General features: G+C 46.2%; 1 protein-coding gene across 1 annotated transcript in view; it reads right to left on the bottom strand.

Annotated features, from left to right (window-relative positions):
• Positions 1-10337, bottom strand: part of LOC101595982 (zinc finger protein 717-like) — a 45232-nt gene extending 34895 nt beyond the window's left edge. The window contains exons 1-3 of the mRNA XM_045139735.1: positions 10205-10337; positions 8281-8668; positions 6493-6582 (exon numbers count right to left, since the gene is read on the bottom strand). Of these exons, the coding sequence (XP_044995670.1) occupies positions 6493-6495 (3 nt within the window). The 5' untranslated portion in view covers positions 6496-6582; positions 8281-8668; positions 10205-10337. The remainder of the gene's footprint in view (positions 1-6492; positions 6583-8280; positions 8669-10204) is intronic.
• Positions 10338-13845: the final 3508 nt, after the last annotated feature.

The following is a 13845-nucleotide window of genomic DNA, read 5'->3' as shown; positions in this document are numbered from 1 at the left end:
TAGTGCTTATCCAGTTTTTGAAACTCATGATACACATGTTAGATACCATGAACCTATAGGGTATAAGGAGCTCAAGGATCTTGCAGAAGCCGCTAGAACTTATGGGATAAATGCTTCTTTTACTATGGCGTTGTTAGAACGTCTTGCCAATAGAGCTTTGACCCCAGCAGATTGGTTTGGAGTCTCTAAGACTTGTCTAAGCCTAGGACAATATTTAGACTGGAAATCTTTATACACTGATGCTGCCCAAAGTCAAGCCAGAACTAATGCAGCAAATGGTCAGCCTGTATGGAATTTTGATATGCTTATGGGACAAGGACAATGGCTTAATAATCAGATTGCCTTTCCTCTTGAAGTTTATACACAAATAAATAACATCGCACTTAGAGCCTGGAGGGCACTGCCAAATAAAGGGAAAGTATCAGGCAACCTTACTAAAATTATTCAGGGAGCTACTGAACCATTTTCAGACTTTGTAGCTCGCATGATGGAAGCATCTGGTCGTATTTTTGGTGATGCTGACCAAGCCATGCCACTTGTGGAACAACTAATTTATGAGCAATGCACTAAAGACTGTAGGAGGGCAATTACGCCCTGGAAGGGAAAAGGACTTCAGGCTTGGATGAAAGCCTGCAGAGAAGTTGGCGGTCCACTATCTAATGCAGGGCTTGCTGCAGCAGTCTTGGCTGCCACTAGGGGGCACAGAGGAACTTCTTCATGCTTTAAATGTGGGAAGACTGGACATTTTAGAAAACAATGCCCTCAAAATAATTCTAGAGTGCAGGGTCAGGTGCGCTTGCCTGGCTTATGTCCTAAGTGTAAAAAGGGAAAACATTGGGCGAATGAGTGTCGCTCTGTCAAAGATATCAATGGACGACCAATTAATCAGTCAACAGCTAATACAAAAAACGGGGTCAGGGGCCCCCGACCTCAGGGCCCTCAAATATATGGGGCACTTCAGAATCCATCACTCCGTCCTCTGGCACAATCAGAAGAGCCACTCCAGGTTCCGCAGGATTGGACATCTGTGCCACCAACAGACTCGTATTAACACCACAGATGGGAGTGCAACCTGTGGAATCAGATTTTCAAGGTCCATTGCCCCCTAATACTGTAAGTTTACTGCTTGGTAGATCTTCCTCAGCATTAAGAGGATTGACTATTACTCCAGGAGTCATAGATTCTGACTATACAGGCACAATAAAAGTGCTTTGTTCATCCCAGAAAGGAATTATTGCCATTTCACCTGGGGACAGGATAGCTCAGTTACTGCTTATTCCTAGCCTCCATAAGTGGTTCCCTTCTGGTGAGAAAATTAGAGGGAACAAAGGACTCGGCTCTACAGGAGTTGATTTGACATACTTATCCATGGAATTAGATAAGAGACCAATTCTACAACTTATTATTGAGGGGATACATTTTCAGGGATTGCGGGACACGGGAGCTGATCGCAGTATTATTGCAACTAAGTATTGGCCCAAGAACTGGCCCAAACAATCATCTTCACAAACCTTGCAAGGTTTGGGGTATGCTCAAACTCCAGCTATTAGTTCTCGGGAACTTACATGGTCTACCTCTGAGGGACAAAAGGGGAAAGTTATTCCTTATATAGTAGATATTCTTATTACATTATAGGGAAGGGATATTTTGGCACAAATGACTTTAAAATTAACTAATGAGTATTCTCCTCAGAGTCAATCTATTATGAAAATGATGGGTCATATACCAGGTAGAGGACTAGGTAAAAAATTACAGGGGCAGGTAGATCCTCTTGTGGCCTCAGGTAATTCAGGCACGCGAGGGTTGGGTTTTTCCTAGGGGCCACTGAGGATGCAATTCCCATTCCTTGGAAAACGGCTGAACCAGTTTGGGTACTTCAGTGGCCCCTGTCCTTAGAAAAACTCCTAGCAGCAAAAGAACTAATACAAGAGCAATTGTCATTAGGTCACTTAGAAGCCTCTCTCTCTCCTTGGAATACTCCTATTTTTGTTATTAAAAAGAAGTCTGGAAAATGGCGGCTACTTCATGATCTCCGAGCTGTAAATGCACAAATGCAAATTATGGGTCCGATTCAGCGAGGTCTCCCTTTGTTATCTAGCTTGCCGAATGGCTGGCCTCTTATTATTATTGACATAAAAGACTGTTTCTTCTCCATTCCTTTGGCTTTGGAAGATTGTAAACGATTCGCCTTTACTCTACCAGCTATCAATCATGAGGAACCTGATCAACAGTTTCAATGGAGAGTTCTCCCGCAAGGGATGGCCAATAGTCCTACTATCTGCCAACATTATGTAAGCCTAGCAATAGCACCTACTAGAAAGAGATTCCCAAAATTGAGGATTTGCCACTATATAGATGATATCCTTTTAGTGGCTCCCGTAGAGAATATTTTGTCAAAAGCTTTTCTATCTCTCAAGAAGGATCTTGAAGTCTATGGTTTACATATAGCTAGTGAAAAGGTACAGAAAGGACAGGTAGGTAATTTTCTCGGAGCAACAATTACTAAACATATTATTACCTCAAAAATTACAAATTAGAATAGATGCATTGAGGACGTTGAATGATTTTCAAAAGTTGTTAGGGGATATAAATTGGATCAGACCATATCTAAAGATTCCTACCTATGAGCTAAGACCCCTATTTCAAATATTGGAAGGTGATTCACATATTTCTTCATTTAGAGCTTTAACTCCAGCTGCACGAGTAGCTATTTTTAAAGTAGAGCAAGCATTACAGTCTGCACAGTTATGCAGAATAGTCCCAGGACAACCTATTTTATTGTGCATTCTTGCTATGCCAGAAACTCCTACAGGAGTCTTATGGCAACAAGGTCCCTTGCTTTGGATGCATTCTCATTCTTCTCCTAAAAAATGCATAGAGCATTATCCTACTATGGTAGCCACCCTTGCTCTTCAAGGTATAAAGTCATCTTTGATGCACTTTGGTGTGGCACCTGATTCTTTGATTACCCCTTATAACTCTGAACAGGTACGTATTTTAGCTGCTACTGCTGATGATTGGGCCATATTGATGTGTTCCTTCTCTGGAAAATTGGATAATCATCTACCCAAAGGTCCTTTATTACATTTTGTCTCGCTACACCCCATTGTGTTCCCTAAGATTACCTCGCAGTCACCTATTGCTGATGCTTTAGATATCTATACTGATGGCTCTAAGACAGGCCTTGGAGCCTATGTAATTCAGGGACAACAACCAGTTACTGTACAATTTGAACCAAATACTCCTCAAATAGTGGAATGCCAAATTGTATGTCATGTGTTTGAACTTTTCAGTGAATCTTTTAATCTCATTTCTGATTCTCAGTATGTAGTTAATGCTATTAAAAATCTAGAAGTAGCAGGCCTCATTAAAGATTCTAGTCCTGTTGCTGTATATTTATCTAAATTGCAACGTTTAATTTGGTCTCGAACCAATCCATTTTTTTATTCAACATATTAGAGCTCATTCTATGCTTTCTGGTCCCATAGCTGTTGGCAATGATTTTGCTGATAAAGCCACGCGGGTTTTTTTTCTTCTGTCCTTGGATAACTTGTCTAAGGCTCGGGATTTCCACAAATTGTATCATGTGCCTCTGCAGTGCTGCACAAAAATTTAATATATCTCGGGCCATGGCACGTGATATAATTGTCAACTGCCCTGCCTGTGCCCCTTTCTTGCACTCTCCTCATATTGGCATTAATCCCCGGGGACTGCGTCTGGGAGAGATTTGGCAAATGGATGTTATGCATATCCCATCTTTTGGCAAGTTGCAGTATGTACATGTGTCTATCGATACCTGTTCAGGAATTATTTATGCTTCTCCTTTTGTTGGTGAACGTACTCAACATGTTATTACTCATTGTTTAGAGGCCTGGGCAGCTTGGGGTAAGCCCCAGGCGTTGAAGACAGACAATGGACCTGCTTATACTGCAAAAGGTTTTTGCCAGTTTTGTGATGCTGTGGGCGTCGCTCATACCACTGGCCTTCCTTATAACCCGCAAGGGCAAGGCATTGTTGAACGAGCCCATCGTTCTATTAAAGAATGCTTACAAAAACAAAAAGGGGGAATAGGCCAAGGCCACACCCCCAAGAATAAATTATCTCTAGTACTTTTTACTTTGAATTTTCTGACGATTGATGCTGCGGGTCTAACGGCAGCTGATCGCCATATGACCCAATCCCCTTCTTGTTATGAAGATGTAAAATGGAAGGATGTACTTGAAAATGTCTGGAAAGGCCCGGATCCAGTTATAGCCAGATCCAGGGGAGCTGTTTGTGTTTTTCCACAGGGCCAAGCTGATCCTATCTGGGTGCCAGAGCGGTTGACTCGAATTGTACGTCATGAGAAGACAAGGAATGACAACCTTCTTACTATTACTGATGATCCTGAGTCTGCTCCTGCCGATGATGAAAAAGGGAATTAAGATGCAATTTTGGGCTGTGGCCAGAACATGGCCTGTCCCTATGCCAGTTCAGTCCTATCTATCTTCTGCATTTTCTTTCTTTAAGGAAAGGGTGGGGGTGGCTATGTTCGGAGCAGCCCTTCTGTGTGGTATGGTGTTCTGTCTCTGGCTTATCTGCCGAATCAGACGACAATGTCAGCATGATAACGTAAAGATTGTTCAGGCACTTATGGCTTTGGATCAAGGAGCATCTCCACAAGTGTGGCTGGAGAGCCTGCGAGATGGTTAGTTCCACCCTGCCTACTGTAAGGCCTTTGCACACCAAGTGACCTTGTTGTCATTGCACCTTGGAAGGCTTACATCCCATGGTTAGTTCCACCCTGCCTACTGTAAGGCCTTTGCACACCAAGTGACCTTGTTGTCATTGCACCTTGGAAGGCTTATATCCCTGCATGAGCAGCCTTTGCACCCCAAAGGGATTTTTCCCATTGCACTCGGGAAGGTGCTTAAGCAGGCTTTTGGTCTTGGGCTCTACCCTCCATCAGACTGTCCATCTTGAGGGCTGGTCCTGGATTGGGTATCCTGAGGTTCAAAACAATTTTTATAAGGGGGAACTGTGGGGAGCCACGCTGGCTTCGTCAGGCTTTGCTGCATCAGCTTGTTTACTGCTTTTGTATCCTAATCGTTTGCACATGAGCATATGACGTTATCCTAACATGGCTGCTCACCTATCCCGATTGGGTGATGCAAAGTCGTCTGATGAGACTTAAGCCAATCAGACAATGTTTCACATCCACATGACCACAAGTATATAAGCTTGGCGCTCCGTAGGGTCGGGGTCCTTCTCTCTTTCAGTTTGGAGCTCCCAATAAAGTGTGCTTGAGAAGAATCCTGTTGTTGTGGTTCTTCGTGCTGGCGGGAGGGGCGCAACAGAGGGGAGATTTGAAACAAGGGATAGGCCCTTTCCCCATTTCACCCTAACAGGGCACTGAAGAGGACATACAGACAGAGATGGAAGGAAATGTTCCTGCAATCCTGCATCCTGCATTATATCCAAGTAGGACAAAGTTACTTCACAGACCAAGGTAACACAGACACATGCATCAGTGGCTCAGAGAGGGAAACTGCCTAATTCTGGTCACCCAGCCAGGAAGTAGGAATCCTAATTCCAGCCTGTGATCTAGTAAGCCCAGGACCTGTAGGGAAGGATCCTAAGGATCAGGCAGTGAGAGGCACAGAAAACTTCGAGACAGGCCACTGACAGGACAAAGAGAAGTTACACACATATGCCTGGATTAAGACAGTGAAAGAGTCACAGAGACTCACTCGGACTGAGAAACACTGAAGGCTCAGAGGTAACAGTCTAAGATGTAAACCCAGGCCACACAAAGCTTCACAGTGAGCTGCAACCTTCAGTCACAGCTGTACCTCCCTGAGGGGTTGCACAGAGAAGAACGGCTGCCCTTAGAAATAGGGCGGCCATGATCAAACAGGATGAGCAGTTTCTTCTGTTCACTGCTGATGAGGTACCTGGTGAAACCAACTTCTCAAACCACCCACATTACTGCTTCATGCTGTGGCCTCCATTTCCTACACACCATGACCAGACACTACCTCTTGCCACAAACCATGGAGAGGAGGCCCAAGCTCCGTTGCATCCAGATCAGTAATACAGCTTCCACACCATGTGGCCACTCTGAAGCCCTCCTACACCTCTGCCTGACAGCCACAACATGCCTTTACCCCATGACAACCTCTTCATAGAACAGTGAATAGCTTCCTGATGGTTAGTAGCAAGCAGGTGGGCATTACCCAAGATTATAAGAGCCAAGAGACAATGTTCCGAGCACCTGGGAGCTACAAAGAAACCTGATGACTCAAGAACAGATATAAAATCATGCAGGTATTCAGTTTCACAAGCACAATGTTGCAATAACCTGGAAATCTGATATGAGGGTTCCAGGAGATAACAGGGCTGGGAGTTCTGGGTCACAGAACTCAGGAACCAAGGGACACAGGCAATGGGGTCTCACTGAACCATGGTTATATGGTGTTACCATTTATCTTAGGAAGCCAGGCACAAACTTACCATTTCTAGATCCTGGGGTATAAAGTGTCCTCTCTTGATCCCACAGCAGCAAAGTTTCAGAGAGAATTCTGGAAAAGTTCAAGTTTCCATCTAGAAAATTAACAAAGTCACACCTCAAGGTCATATATGTTTCGGCTTTAAACATAAATCGTTATCCTTGTTGAGGCAGTTAGAGTGACTGTGCCCTTGAAATAAAGGCAGGAATGGTCTTAATTCTATTCTTGCAATCTCCACTTTGCTAGTGGTCAAAGAATGATCTGACTTCCTAGCTCTTGCCTAAAGGAGATCCCTAGACCTGTGTTTTTTCCATTGGATGGAGTGTCCCTTTCCTATAATTTAAGTTTGATACAGATGTTGTGATTAGCTACATCACAGATGGCCTCTTCTGGAGCCAGCTGCTAGCCCAGACGAATCAGCCCTCTCTCTGGCTCACCACTCACCTGGGGCTAGGGCTCTCTTGGCTGCCCAGTCATCACTCCTGAACCACCAGGTTCTGGTAAGTCTCCCCTTGTCTCAGTCTGACTGGGCTGAGATAAGGGAAGAAACCCCCTGATCCCAGTTTCCTCTCCTGCCCTCCACATGGCAGGAGCTCTTTAACTCTCTTAATGTTTCCTCCAGGCCCACCACACGGGCTCTCGGACCATGTGCGTGCATCCATTTTCCTTCTCTTGGTTTTGTGTTCCCCTAAATAAATATAACAATTTAATAAGTATCTGTCTCAGTTTGATTTGTCCAATTCTTCGGTTAGATACAAACATAAACTCAGGGTTTGGAGTTCGAGGACTCTATTCCTGAACTCCAAGCACACTCACCCTCCTATAACATTATTATTTGATATAAAAGTAGGGATAATCTCTGTATATAAATAACCATCACAGAAAATGTTGCTAACTGTGCCAGAATTCTTGACTTGCAGCTCATAACAAGCAGACCCCAGAGTGAGGGCTCCTTTCTCTTCCCATGTCCTCTTCATTTTCCCCATGTCTGGTCGCCTCACTTTGTCCATAGTCCATTACTTAACCCTTCAAAACTCCTTAAACCTCCCCCCTTTCTGAGATCTGGCCTCCAGCCTCAAATCTCCTCCAAACCTCACCTTCCCTCAGAACACATTCCCTTTAGCCCCTCATCCATTCTCAGAGACTGGGGAACACCAGGAGCTCATGCTTCTGCCATCCATTTTAAAGCCCTAGGGACTTAGTGAAGGCACAGCCATGGGCATATTTTTTCCCACACTGGCAGGCAGTAAGGGACACACCCACCAAGTCCCTGGTCCCTGGCCTCAGCGTCCTTCACTCCACAGAAAGCTAAGCTCTATACCCCACTGCTCTCCTAGGTTTTGTGGTCCAGGAGGAGGGCTGGTGGACTGCAAAGCAGCTCTGTCTTCCCCCAGGCATATTTCCACTCTTGCTATGCTACAGTCACAACACACTAGCCAGCAGGGAGCAACATTCCTCCTTTTAGAAAAGGAAAAACCTGAGTCAGGGGCAGGAATTGGCTGCCCTGTGGTGCCACTGAGAGGTGACTGGGAATGAACTTGAGGCACAGGTCACAGCAGTCCCATGCTCCGTCACTGACATTCACACTCCTGGTTTGTGTTTATTTGAGACAGAGTGCCACTAGGTACCCAAGTTTGACCTCGAAATAGCTCTGCAGACCAGACTGCTCTGGAACTTGTGGTCCCCTACCTCCTGCCTTAGTCTTCTGAGTGGCTGGAATTACAAATCTGCATACACATGCCTTTGGTGAAAGTAAGACTGCGCCCAGTTTTGGCCCCCTCCCCCGTTTCACCTTAACAGAGAACTGATGGCAGAAGACCCAGAGAGAGATGGAAGGAGGCAGGAAGAAGCGAGACCTCTGGGCATAGCTGCAACTGGTATTCTGCCTCCAGTGTTAACCATCCACCTGGGTGGGGTCTCAGTCAGGAAAGAATACCTCCCCAAACCAGAGCTACACAGTGGTTTTTACTGTCTTACACACAGGCCACAGAAGGCAGAGAGACACAGACTGATAAGATGAAGAAAACATTTTTAAAAAGACACATAGCTGAAGATTGGTGGCTCATGTGTAGAAATCTCAGTGCTTGGAAGACAGAGATCAGAGGATTGCTGTAAGCATCAGGCAAGCCTTTGCTTTACAGTGAGTTCAGGTCCATCTTGACAGTAGAGTGTGACATTGCCTGAAAAAAAAACAAAAGAAAGAGAAAGAAAATCGGGAAAGGATGGAGAGACAAATATACAGTCCCAGGGAAAGCCAGAGAAGCAGGGAATCTCAGGTTCCCTGGGTGAGATTGGGGTCCGCGCCTCCTTCCTCTGCGGCTGAGAATCCAAAGCCCTCCTCCCTGACCTCTGTCACTCATGAAGGGATTCAACCGCAGCAACAGTCCCGTCCACAGGGAAAACTAGGAAAGGCCCAATGCTAGGGCCTGTGCACCAGGGAAAGGCCTGGAAGAGAATGCTGCTGCCCTGCCGTCCCAGATGCTGTGCTTCTAAATCCTGTCTGGAGCCCACGGGACCTGTTCAGGTATGGGAGAGAGTGAATTTAACCCCAAGCCCTAGCCCCTGGCCTTGAGCGTTAACTGTGGCCTACTGAGGTGTCTTACTAAGTCTCCATGTCTCTCAGGATCTCCCCACCTGGATCCAATGCTGATTTCACAAGACCCACCTTGTGTTCTGAAGACTCCAGTGGGAGAGACCTATTCAGCACCCCACCACTGCCTGGACAGATCAAAGTGAGTCCCAAGGTAATGTCCACACCCAGGGACTCAATGTCACCCACTAAGGAAGTGCATGGTATCTGGATTATTCACATCTGCGTGACCCTAGTGCCTCAAAGTAGTGAATCCTTGGAAGAGATGGCGGTGAGACACAGAGCTACACTAGGAAAACATGAACCAGGGATTACAGAGACCGTGGGGGTGCCGCTCACAGGTCTGGAGTTCTACAGTCACACAGATAATCACGAAGATCCAGAGAAAACGAACTCAAAAGATCAGGTGAGGGACGACTAGACACACATAACCAGAGGCTCAGGGAGAACCCGGGAGGGGCGGTGGTCCTGAGAGCACTAATGCTGAATTTCTGGTGTCAGAAAACCCGGGTGTGTGATGGTGAGCCACCCAGCGAGGCCCAGAGTGCAGCGGCCATCCTCCACCTGGCTGACGAAAGTCCCTTTAATAACTCAGCTAGGTGCAGGGTACCAGGAAAGCCCCACATTCTAGCTGCTCCGTTTCCCACTGTCCTCCAGGACCCATGGACAGGAATCGGAGGCCAGTGTCCCCCCTCTCCCCGCCCACCACCACCACCACAGCCTAGGCGCCGGGCAGCCCCTCCAAAAGAACAGCAACCCAGGAGGTCTTCTCCCGGTGGCACCGTGACCCGCCAAGGGCTCCGGGTGTGCCGGGCAGCGGGCTGCAGGCCTGGGCCCGTGCGCGGTGCAGGCTCGGGGGTGAAGGCTTCCCTCCCAGGCTCAAGGTCCGGACGCGCTCCAAGGCACAGCCACCGAGAGCGCTGCAGCGTGGGACGGGTCCCCCGCCCCGGAGGTCACCGGAGCCCGGAGCCGCCCCGCGCCGCCACGCAGCACCAGGAGCCGGCGCGAGCGCGGGGAGGCGCGGACCGAGCGCCGGGCTGCGGCTCGGAAGCGGAGCCCGGGAGCCGAGGCCGCCGCGCCTCTCCGCCTCCTGCACATTCACGGCCCCGTCGGACGGCACACTCACCGTGGCGGCAGCCCTGTGGCCCAGGCCACCGAGCCCAGGACCCAAAGCCCCGAATCCAGGTAAGAACACGGCCGGGCGCAGACCCAAGGTGGCCGACCCGCGACAAAGGCCCGGGACAGCGGAAGCCCGCCCGGCCCGGCCTGCGCGTCTGATTGGCCAGCGCTTCAAGCCCCGCCCCTCAGGCCAAGACTGACAGCGGACGGAAAGAAGCGCAGGGCAGATGAAGCCTTGCAACCAGGTAGACGCAAGGGGCTGTTCACTGCTCTAATGAGAAAGGAAGATCAGCAGTTCAAAGCCAGCTGGGCTATATGAGACATCGGCTAAAAAAATAAATAAAAATAAAAAATAAACCGAGGGCTGAAGAGATGGAGAGATGGCTCAGCAGTTAAGGCACTTGCTGGCAAAGCGTCATCACCCCCCGGTTCCCTCGATTAAATAAAGATTTGAGGGGGTGGAGTGATGGCTCAACAGTTATGGTGCTTTCCTGCAAAGCCTAACAACCTCGGTTCGATTCTCCAGTACTCACGTAAAGCCAGATGCACAAAGTGGTGCATGCATCTGTATGTACTTGGCGCGTGAGGCCCTGGTGTGCCCATTGTCTGTCTCTGTCTCCTCTCTATCTCTGCTTGTAAATAAATAATGCTATATTTTTAAAATTTATTTATTTTTATTTATTTGAGAGCGACAGACAGAGAGAAAGAGGGAGATATAGACAGCAGAATGGGCCCGCCAGCCACTGCAAACAAACTCCAGATGCATGCGCCACCTTGTGCATCTGGCTTAGTGGGTCCTGGGGAATGGAGCCTCGAACTGGGGCTCCTAGGCTTCACAGGCAAGCGCCTAACCGCTAAGCCATCTCTCCAGCCCAAAGCTGTATTTTTTTAAAGTGACGATTTGTGTGCGACAGGAAATAAGACAACACTTAGAAGAGCAGTGAAAGCAGAAGCACGGACGTCATTTCAATTACAAAGCTCCCTCGGGATGCAAACGGCCCAGACAGGAAGAAGAATGTAGTTACAACTGCAAGAGGTTCCAAAGGTTACAGAGGTTTTCTCCATGCAGAATTTTGTTGCCAACACGTATGTACCAAGGCTGCGTACCCATGTGTAGTTTCAAAAGTAGTTGAAATGTTTATTTTGACTGGGTAAACAGCCATCTTGAGCAACAATGGGATGCAAGAGGAAGGGCCAAGCAGCTGCAGGCTCAGGTCGCCAGCCAGTGCCACATGGTTACATGTCACCTCCTAATGTGTGCAAACCTGGTATACAGGGATAGCAAAGGCAGGAGACAAAAATGTGAATTCCAGGTTTGTTTGTTTTCAAAACCTGTGGTCATTTTACTATGGAAACTTCTCTCACCAGTCCAAAAATAAATGCTGGACTCTGCTTCATTTATTTATTGATTGGTTGATTTTTGAGAGAGAATGGATGTGCCAGGGCTTCCAGCCACTACAAACGAACTATAGATGCTTGCGCCACTTTGTACATCTGGCTTATGTGGGACCTGGGGAATCAAACCTGTGTCCTTTGGCTTTATAGGTAAACTCCTTAACAGCTAAGCCATCTCTCCAGCCGGTGCTTTTTTTATGAGATGTATGTGAATTTGAATTTTTATATACTTCTCTGCATTGTCATACAAGAGTTAGCCTTACCAATAGTCTCCTGAGATTTGCACAGGTGTGAAAAGGGAAAACATGAGCATGATTTTGGGGGCTGCAGCCAGGTACCCAGAGTGGAAGACCTCAATGAAAGATACTCACCAAAAATTAGCAGTGGGTTTTCCTCCAGACTGGCCACCTTGCTGTTTCCTTCAGGCCAAGGCTTTGCACGAGTGTAAGAGTTTTACATTTATTTGCATGGCATCAGATTAATTATCAAAATCATGAAGTAAAGCTGAAAGCAGGAATGAATACTGTACATAAACAACTATGAAATAATGTGTTGACCACTGCAAGAACACTTAAGATACTTTACATATATGAATTCTTTTCCAAAAACTTGAAAACTATGGTGAGATCACATCAATTTTGTTTTCCTTTTCAGGACCTCTTTAGACTATGAATCATGTTTTATGTATCACTTTCTCTCACTAGCTACACATGCACATCAATACAATATACATAATCATGTATAGATCTATTACATAGTTTTTGATGTTCTATGTGATTCCAAACAGCAATGCACAGTACCTCACACCCACACTTTCAACTGTGTTTTCCTTGATGGACTCCATTCATGATCTGTTCTGCCTTTCCCTGCCTGGACTCACTTCTGGCTAGACCTCCCATAGCACTGAGTCATGGTAGTGGGGAAGTAATCTCCATAGATGCAGCCTTCTTATCTCTGGGATTTGAAAGTTAATTGCTTCAGCCTCAAGCAAAGAATTAGCACTATGTGGAATTGGGAATGTTTTAACCAGTTACATTTTACATTTCCCCCTCCAGATTTGTTTTTGTGTCCACCTACTTTGAATGGTCAGAAGTGCACAGCAAATGTGTTTAAATTAAGATTCCAACATGTTTTTCTTATACTTTAATTAAGCATATGAAAGGTGTCTAAAGGTAAAAATGCAACTGCCTATTTAGATTTTTTAAAATATTTCTTTGTAAAAATATATTATTTTTATTTATTTGAGAGAGGGAAAAAGGCCGAGTGAGTGACAGAGACAGAGAGAATAGGTGCATCAGGGCTTCCAGCCACTGCAAACAAACTCCAGATGCAGGCACCACCTTGTGCATCTGGTTTATGTAGGAATTGGGGAATAGAACCGAGGTCCTTTGGCTTTGCAGGCAAGTGCCTTAGGTACTAAGCCATCTCCCCAGCCTAGATTTTTAGAGATATTTCTTACTATCATTTATGATATTATGGTATTCTTAGACTTTTTTTTTTTTGCAATTTAAAAAGTGTTAGCCAGGCATGATGGTGCATGCCTTTAATCCCAGTACTCAGGAAACAGACAGAAGGATTGCCATGAGTTCAAGATCATGAGACTGCATAGTGAGTTCAGGTAAACATGGGCTAAAGCAAGACTGTATCTCAAAAAAAAAAAAAAGAAGCTATTAAAATTCATTTTCATTTAATAACTTACAAGCCAGAAGACAAAGTTGATGTGATTATATGGCATTAATAGATGCAGACTTTTGGCCAGGCATGCTGGTACATTCCTTTAATTCCAGCAGTCAAGGATCACTCTGAGTTCAAGGCCACTCTGAGACTACATCGTGAATTCCAGGTTGGCCTGGACTAGATTGAGACCCTGCCTCAAAACCCCAAACCCCCAAAAAAGGAAGGGGGAAAATGATATCAAAATAAAAGAGAGAGTAGTTAGAAATGTGAAGGGATTGAGTGGAGGGGTATTTGGGAGAGGAAAAGGGAGGACGGAGGATGGTGGAAGAGGATTATGATCATCGTATATTGTCTACCTTATGGACAAAATGATTAAAAAAGTCTTCCCTCCTCAGCTATAAACTCTCTGGAAACACCCTCACAGGTACATCCAAGGGTGGGTCCATGGTGATTCTAAATCCAGCTGACAATGAAGATGAACTATCACAACAGGTATATGAAATAGTACGCCACTGCTCCTGGCTTCTTCCCCTTCTATTGTATAGGTCTTGTGTAGGGGATACACTGACTTTGTAA

This window comes from Jaculus jaculus, chromosome 23, assembly GCF_020740685.1.
Source record: "Jaculus jaculus isolate mJacJac1 chromosome 23, mJacJac1.mat.Y.cur, whole genome shotgun sequence".
Taxonomy (NCBI): Eukaryota; Metazoa; Chordata; class Mammalia; order Rodentia; family Dipodidae; genus Jaculus; species Jaculus jaculus.
Note: the sequence above shows the minus strand (reverse complement) of the source record. Positions and strands in the feature narration are given on the sequence as shown.